The sequence below is a fragment of the Condylura cristata genome, unplaced genomic scaffold (genome assembly GCF_000260355.1).
Source record: "Condylura cristata isolate star-nosed mole 26May11 unplaced genomic scaffold, ConCri1.0 scaffold00005, whole genome shotgun sequence".
NCBI classification, from domain to species: Eukaryota; Metazoa; Chordata; class Mammalia; order Eulipotyphla; family Talpidae; genus Condylura; species Condylura cristata.
This window is the reverse complement of record NW_004567106.1, coordinates 7106654-7114925: the sequence shown is the minus strand read 5'-3', so window position 1 is coordinate 7114925 and position 8272 is coordinate 7106654. Positions and strand designations below refer to the sequence as shown.

General features: G+C 40.7%; 1 protein-coding gene across 2 annotated transcripts in view; it reads right to left on the bottom strand.

Annotated features, from left to right (window-relative positions):
• CFAP69 (cilia and flagella associated protein 69) overlaps positions 1–5658 on the bottom strand; it is a 54769-nt gene extending 49111 nt beyond the window's left edge. For both annotated transcript variants that reach the window (XM_012720708.1, XM_012720709.1), the window contains exon 1: positions 5380–5658. In XM_012720708.1, coding sequence (XP_012576162.1) covers positions 5380–5505 — 126 coding nt within the window. In that variant the 5' untranslated portion in view covers positions 5506–5658. The remainder of the gene's footprint in view (positions 1–5379) is intronic.
• Between the last annotated feature and the right edge of the window lie 2614 nt (positions 5659–8272).

Sequence of the window (8272 nt, the reverse complement as noted above, 5' to 3'; positions counted from 1 at the left end):
TCTCAGTGCTGTGCTTTAACCCACTGTGCCACCAGGGAGGGCCCTTCACATATACTTTTAAAGTAGCTGTCTCAAAAGACAATATAGTGATAGTATAAAAATACTTTAAAAAGTATCCTACTTATTCCTATTATCTAAACACATTTAGTTTTTAATATATAAAAATCTGGTTCTTTATATTTTTATCTTATTTTATTTTGGTTTACAAAATACATAATTTCAGTTAGTGTTAATACTATTATATTTTCTGTTGTTTAAATCTATAACATGTCTTTCCAAACTTCTACATAATCATTATATTATTGCCTGCTAAGTCTACAATTTCCTTTTCTTTCATAACAACAAATTCATATATTCTGATCACCAAAAAATGTCTTTCAGAAATATTTTTTGTTAAGCATTCTATCTTTAAATCTGCATAATAAATATTTAAATCAGTTTATGTACTCAGACATTTTTACTTTTAAAATTAACTATCTTATGTTTTGCTTGCTTTATATATATTACATGTTTTAGACTCTCCCTCCCTTTAGTCTTCCTTCAGTAAATATTTATAATCAGTTTTTTTTTATGTTTCAGGAACTATGTTAGGTGTAGGGTATACATTACCCTATAATATAAATAACATGGTATGTAATACTCCAAACTCTTGAGCAGTAAATTCTAGAAGCACATAGAAGAAGCACAGAGTAGTCTATGGAGGAGGAGACGGAACCTGGGAAGGTTTCTGAAAGAAGTAACCTGCAAACAGTGAGATTGAATAGAACTGGTGAGAATTGAATGAAGGTTTGAGAGATAGAGGCAGAGAAAAAGTAGCATGTATGAAGGTTGGAGATGAGAGAAAAAGCAGGACTTTCAGGGGTCGATGAGTTGTTTGGTGTGCCGGAGAGGGTAATGCAGAAGCTAGGGGCTACAGACGATGCTGATGATGTAAGCAGAAGTCAGATCATGAATAATTATGGTGATATGTAAAACTTTAATATTAGTGTCATTTTCTAGGTACAATTATAAGCACTTTACGTGCTTCTAACAGTTCTGTGAGGTAGGTACTATTACTAACTATAGGGCCCTTGTATGCTATACTGGGGATCTTTAGAATCTATAAAATGGGTTGAGATATATGGGATAAATAAATAGACAGTTGCCAGACTATGTCAGTAGAACTCTTGCCTACCACCTTTGCAAGGAGCAACCTAGGAGGCCATGTTACACTTTTTCTTTTTTAAGATTTATTTATTTACGCATAGAGAATTGGGGTACAGGCCAGAAGTGCAGGGCAGTGAGAGGGTTCACCATAGTCAGAGTGGGAAGCAGAACAGCAGACTGAGGAACTACACTGCTGAGGGGAGCAGCAGGCGAGACAGGAAAGGTCTGCCAGGCCTTGTGGATCACCACAGGGGCAGAGGATACAACTAGTACCCAAGCCTGCCGCGGTCAGCTACACAGTGCTGCATGCTGTGCTTTAACCTGCTGCGCCACCAGAGAGGATCTGCAGTCACAACTTCTGCAGCAGTTGGCTCATAACAGTCAACTGACCAGAGTCTGGTCTTTGACAGTTAGATTCCCCATTTGCAACTCAGTCATTAAATAGAAAAATCCAAATAAGTTTCCCAAATCAAAAAAAAACTATGTTGCTTTTCTAGACAGCCAGCCTCTCCCTAGCAACAACCTCCAACCATAACATATTAGGAGTTTTCTGTTTCCCTTGTTTCACTATTAAGCTTCCCTGGGTGACTTGGAGTCCCTGCCAAATGTAGTGCTGGCTGTTTCTAAAGCAAGTTCTGAATAAATACCCTCATTTGTTCTCTTTGTGATAACCTGTATTTATTTCCATGTTTTAATCACCTGATATAAGAGTAAAAAGATAATTTTGTTTGCTGAATAGACTACTGAAGGTAGGTGAGATATCAGTATATAATTCAGGCCTTGACTAAGATGGTGGCTACTGGGATAGACAAAAGAGAATGGAATGAAAAAACTCAAGGAGGTTGAATTGGGGAAAAAAGAAAAGAGGTGAATGACTGACTCCATGAAATTATGTAAGTGATGGCACCTTTTGTTGAGAGAGGAATGTTGAAGAGGTTTGTGTTGAGATTGAAGATGAATTAAAACTGGGGCTGAGATTTTTACATCATATGTTTAAAATAATAATTGGAGGAGTTGTGGTAAATGAGATCACACAAGCTCTGTGTAGAAGCAAAAGAGAACACCCAGATGTAAACATAAATATAATTGCTATTGTTATTCATAAGATGTTTATGGACAATTATAAAAACATTTAGCATAACATAAGATCAAAAGTTTAATAAACTGCCTAGAAGAAAATGAGACCTCCAGTTCAAACTATAGGATGAACTTATGGTCCCGCTTCCCCAAGGTTTATTTCAAAAGGGAAAAATCTTGCTCATTTGCTACTTAGTTTAGGAATAGGAACTAAAATTTATTGTTGTCCTTTTATGTATCTAGTACTTTATATCTCAATAAATCCTCAAATATTCCACATAAAGGTGGCATTATTGCCTCAGTGAGAAACTGGGGCCTTGAAACCTTACCAGTTAAGGTCACATAGCTAGTAAATGGGCTCACAAACAGGTTTGTCTGATGCAGGGACACTAATTCTTCACACCACAGTTCTCTACCTGACTCCTCAACTGACGAAGGACAGTCTATCTAGCCATTATTCCAAAAATGGGGTAGTTTAAGGATACACAGTCCAGGGCAATATTAGACAGTGGCAGGCTGTGACATCAATGAACAGACTGTGGAGGTTCCCAGAGGCTCTTAAAGGGAGAGCAAATTTAGCAAGCAAGCTCTGCCTTGATACCTATGCAAGCACAATTTTACATTTACTCTATAACTATTTTTATTGAGGGCCTACAGATTTTTAGTGAATGCCAGACATTGTTCTGGGCGCCAAAGATGTGATATTATATATTCAACAAATTAGATCTGCTTTTAGAAAGAATTTATATGCTGTGGGGGAGGAAAAAGTAGTAAATTATATAATGCAGAACAATATAGTAATGCTTTGCCCCAAAGTGGTCTGTAAAAGATTCACAGAGAAGGTAACATTTCAGCAAAGTCTTTGAAGGGGTAAGGGGACAAGCCGAGACTGTGGAGAGAAAACTTCCAGGAAGTAATGTATCAAGTATAGGAGGCAGGCGTGGTTGAGGAGAAGCCAAGAGGCCGGTGTGGTTGGAACACAGAAGCTTTGCAAGCGATTTCCTAAGGACTTAAATTTTTACTCTGAGTTTAAAGTAGAGGAGGGGAAGGACAAGCATGAAGCTATATTTCCCACACTTAAGGAACCCAAAATCTAGTGAAGAAATAAAATTTAGACAAATGAAGCAGTGATTAACACAAAATAAGTGATATTTAGGTGAGAAATTGTAACTCAGACCTAAGACTCCACCCACTTGTGAGAAGATCTGTGAGGGGGAAAAAAATGGGATGTGTTTCCTATTTGGGAGTACTCTATATTAGATTCTAGAGGTTTGGTAAATTTAAATTCTAAAGTTAGGGTAAGATTTAAATTCAAAAAAGAGGAAAGGATATCCAGTCAATAAATATTTAGTATCACCCCTTCATACAAGTATTGTGCTGAGTGTTATTAAGAGTCCCTGTGTACAAGGTATTGGAATACTGAGAGATTATGGGTGACACTACAGAAAAAAATATAAGATTTCTGTCCACATGGAAGTTGCACTCAACAGCACATAGAGTACAAATAAAGTATAAATTATATGCTGAAAAATCTTAAACTAGGACAGGAAGTGAAGTTGAGGCTGTGGGGATGTCAGAGAGACTTAAGCTATCATCTAATTCAGTGGTTATGTGGTTAAAAATCCCCTGTAGGAGTTTTCTCAGAGTCCCAGACTCCACATTGGGGATTCTTACTGGGCAAATCTTGGGGAGGGCCCACCTATCTAGTTTTTTTTTTTTTAAAGCTTCTCAGATGACTGTGAAAGTACACCAGGTGAGAGGTGCTAATGAAAGAAAAGGAGAAAAAGAAGGGGAAAAGGAGAAAATACACAGATATATACAAAGGAATGCATGTTTTGTTTTACTTGGAATATTGTGGGCTGTTTTGACAATGACCCCTTGATATCACCACACTGTCCCCCATCCCCATCTTTTTATGCTAGACTTGTCTACCACATATAACCTTGCCCTCCCTCCACCCCTTTCTTACACATCAAATAAAGAAAGAATCAGATACCAAATTCACCTGCTTGTCTGGGGCCATGCTTGGGATAACAGCAGTAGTGTGGAGCACCCTTGCAGCCTTGCAGGAGTGGAGAGCTAGTTACTTACTGTTCCTCAAAGTTCTTCTCCCCGCCCAGATTGGAATTCTTCCACAAAACCGATTAGATAAATTCCCCTAACACCTGCTCCTCTCCTTGTGCAAGTGTTGTTGCTGCACAGGTTATTGTGTAAATGTCTGGCAGTCCTCAGAGAACTCATCGCTATTCCCAAAGTAGAAGAGGTCCCCAGTCAACTGACCACTCCCAGGGAACTCTCCAAGGCTCAGGATGCGGACGCAGGAGACGGGGTTCCTGACGCAGCCTGAGACCTGCGAATCCTCAACGGAAATTCCCAGAGTGGCCCCAAGCCATTAGTGTGGGGAGGCAGCGTGGATTCCTCCATAGAATTCACATTTTAGGGTGTGGTCATTACTCTTTGGGAGAAGCCTCAAAACCCGAATACGAATGGACATGTAAGTGAGAGTTCCGAAGTGAAATGTCTCAACAGACCAAATCGAAAGAATGAACTTTGTATTCATAACAAAAGTAACTTAAAACCCAAACAGTAGTGCAATAAAATCCCTCTTTTTTTATTCTCTCAAACTCTCTTACCCACCCCACAACTAGCTTCCAATTTCATATAAAAATGAGATGCTTAATCTCTAACGTTAACTGCATTTCCTACTTTCTGGGCGTAGTAGCAACGAATTTAGATGTGGGAGAATTCATGTTGATATCAACAACATCACTTGCAAGTAAAAGCTCAGAGCAAGCAAATTGGTCTCCAAATCCTTGTTTTCGCTAGTTACGACCTCTTCCTCCCAAGCCCTTTACGGTGAAGCTTTCCTAAGAGAAGCAGAAAGCCTTGCCTACTCAGTTTAGTGGGAAACTCCGGGAGGACCACGCGGCACGATTCCCCAGGCAGGTTGGTTGACGACAGTCAACCCCCCTCGCAGGTGGCGCAGTTCTCTGGGGGAATCAGCTTTGCGCTTGGAACCTGTCCCGCGAGCTACCCTTGGTTGCATTCGGACCCCATTTCCCCCTTTGTCACCCCAAACCCTGTCCCCGCCTCCAGATCCCACCCTTTCCGCGCCTCCCCAACCCCGCTTCTCCAAGCACAGACGCTGTCCGGTACTTGCGCCTCTTCGCCTTCCGTCACCACTCCGACCACTGGGATTTGGCGAGGGCTGCTGGATTTGTTCCTGCTGCCCTGTTCCTGGGCCTCAGCTGTCGCCGCGGCCTCTGCAGTTGCTGTTGACATGGCTGAGGCGGCCGCGTGAGGGATGCGGGTCCTCTCGTTCCACACAATGCCCGCAGTCTCGGGACCAGAGACCCCTCCGCCGACAAGGGTAGGTCGTCTGACAGCCGCTAGAGTCGCAAAAAGTCTCGGGGATTTGACAGTGGCCTCGGCCACAGCGATGCGGCCCTCATAGCGCTGCCCCGGCCCACCCACCAATTTAGGTGCGCGCGGGCCGTGGGGTTGTCAACACAGCCAGCGCGTTGCTAGGGGCGGGGCCAGGTGCCGGCTCCTACGGAAGCCCTGGAATCCAAACCACGCAAAAACCTTTTCCTCACCTCTTATGCTAGGAATGGGGTTTACTTGCGCCCTCCAAGGCGGTTGAAGACTTGTGTAGATGGCAGGGGAGTGTTAACCTTAGGTTACCTTAGCCCTGGTATTTTGCGCTGGACGTTCTTAAAACGGGCATGGGTGGGGGTTGAGGGTTAAATGATGGACGACGGTATTGGAAATCGAGTGCGGTTTTTGTTATTCTAAAGTTAACAGTGGTTACCTACGTTCCTCTTTGTTTTTTTAATGACCCCCAACGAACAGTAAAATAAACATGGTTTTTAATCAAATCACTGGATCTAGAGCTATTTAACCCTTAAGAATCCCACTTTTCACAGCTGTAAAATACTATTGCTGTAAGAAGATTGAATGAATGAGATAATTTTATATAGTGGTTCTTGGTACATAATGAACACCTACTAAATGTTTAAGGTTATCATTATCTTTACTATTACTGTATTATACTGAGTAATACTACGAGAAGAGCCAGGACTTTAATGGAAAGCTTTCATAACCACCAGAGCAACTTTGGCTTTGAAAGCTTATTTAAAAATCTTTAATCTTTTTTTTCAAGCTTGACATGTGAGCTTTTATATCTTCTATAAAATGTGTGATTTAGAAATTATACAAACTCCATGAAAATAAATTTAATTTCACTTCTCAGTGTTTCTTTCCTCATTTGTAGAATGAGCAGGTGAATCAGTGAACTCTGTTTCCTTGACTAGTACAGACACTGAATGATATTTCTGGGCCTACAAGTAAAAAGAAATGGAGAAATAAAATGGGACTTACAATATGTGAGATAAGTCAAAGCTGAGAAAACCATGCTTCTTTGAGTTTGAGTACTAAATTACTCAGGTTGGCTACTGAGAACTTCCAGTCCCTCTCTTCTCAAAAATCTGTTCATTCTTCTACTATCCTCTTCCTCATTCTGTGAAACTGCACTGATTCAGGTAGCAGCAACATTTGTGGTCCAAATCTGTGGACACTTTCCTGTCCTCATCGTCTGCATTTGCTTGCAGTATTTAACACTGTTGACTGTACTCTCTCCTTCTTGAAAACCCTTCCTTGGACTTCAGCATTCTTTTTTTTCTTTACCTTTACAAATATACATTGATGTTTTTAGAGGTTCTCTCAGGCCTTTCTCAGAGATGGGTTTACTAGGTCTGTTTGCTAACACCCACGGAGGGTGCAGAGGGCAACTTGAAAATGTATTACCAATACGACTTTACTTGCTGTTACACGTTCCTGTATTCTACATCCAAAAAAAAAAAAAAAAAGAGTAAAAGGGGAAAGGATATCCTAAAGGAATTCTACAGATACTGGTTTTGTGAACTCCGCCTCCACCCCAGACACTTGAATTACAAATCCCAGCATCACCAAAGGGAAACGTCATGGGACCTGAGGGTTGAATTAAGTAGTGATGTTTGGATATAAAACTAGACATGTGGGCTTTGTGGTCTTTCTTTGGCCTTGTGACTCACAGCTTGTCTCTTGGCTTTTCACCTGCTTTCAGTGTGCTAGTGGGGTTCCAGGTCAGCAGAACTGGTAGGACGCATTAACCAACTTATCTTACACTGAGTTACTCATTTCCCTTTCTCTTGCAAATAAACCAATTATTAACCTTTTTGTGGGTGCCTGCAGTTGAATCTTATAAGTCCCTTTAAGCACATGGGTGAGAACCCAATTCACATTGGGTTGCCCTGTAACAAAACCATTTCAATCCTGTGAAAACGGCACATGAAACAAAGACACTGGCAGAGAGCTGACAAGCAAATGATTTTCTTATCCTTTGTGTGCTTATCCTGTGAACTTGGAACAAAGAAGACAAAGAGGTGGGATTGCCAAAGAAAATTTTCCACTTGAAGCAGAGCTTACCTGGTAGATGACAACTGACTGGTGTTTCAGCAATACATTGAAGCTGATAAGAGTTCATAAACCTCTGTGACCATGGAAAGTCACCTCTTCATTGGACTTAACAATATTTTCCAGAACAATGAGCAATGGGATTGCTGTTTTATTTTACTCAATTATGAAAAGATCTATATATTTATTTTTATCTTATGTCCAGAGTCCTAGTTTTCATTGCTCAATAGCCAAATTTCCCATGAATTCCCTTTTTATAGTCCTTAAAAATCCTTGAGTTGGGCCTTTCCTGGTAGCACAACGGGTTAAAGCACAGCACTGCGAAGCTAGCCTCTGCTGCTTCGGCACATTTTTTTACTTTCAAAAGCAACAAAGCTAACTGTATTCCATTCTTCATTTTGTACATTTTTCCATCTTAGCTGTAATCCCTGTGGACTTCCCACCACCAATTCACCCATGTGCCATTACCATAGTCCCGTGTGCTCTTCCCACCCCAGCTAACTATATTCTTAATGTAATTGAAATATTTAGTATTATTCTTCTGATTTTTTCCTGGTATATTTTTGCATTCTGCCTAATTTGTAGTAGAATTTTA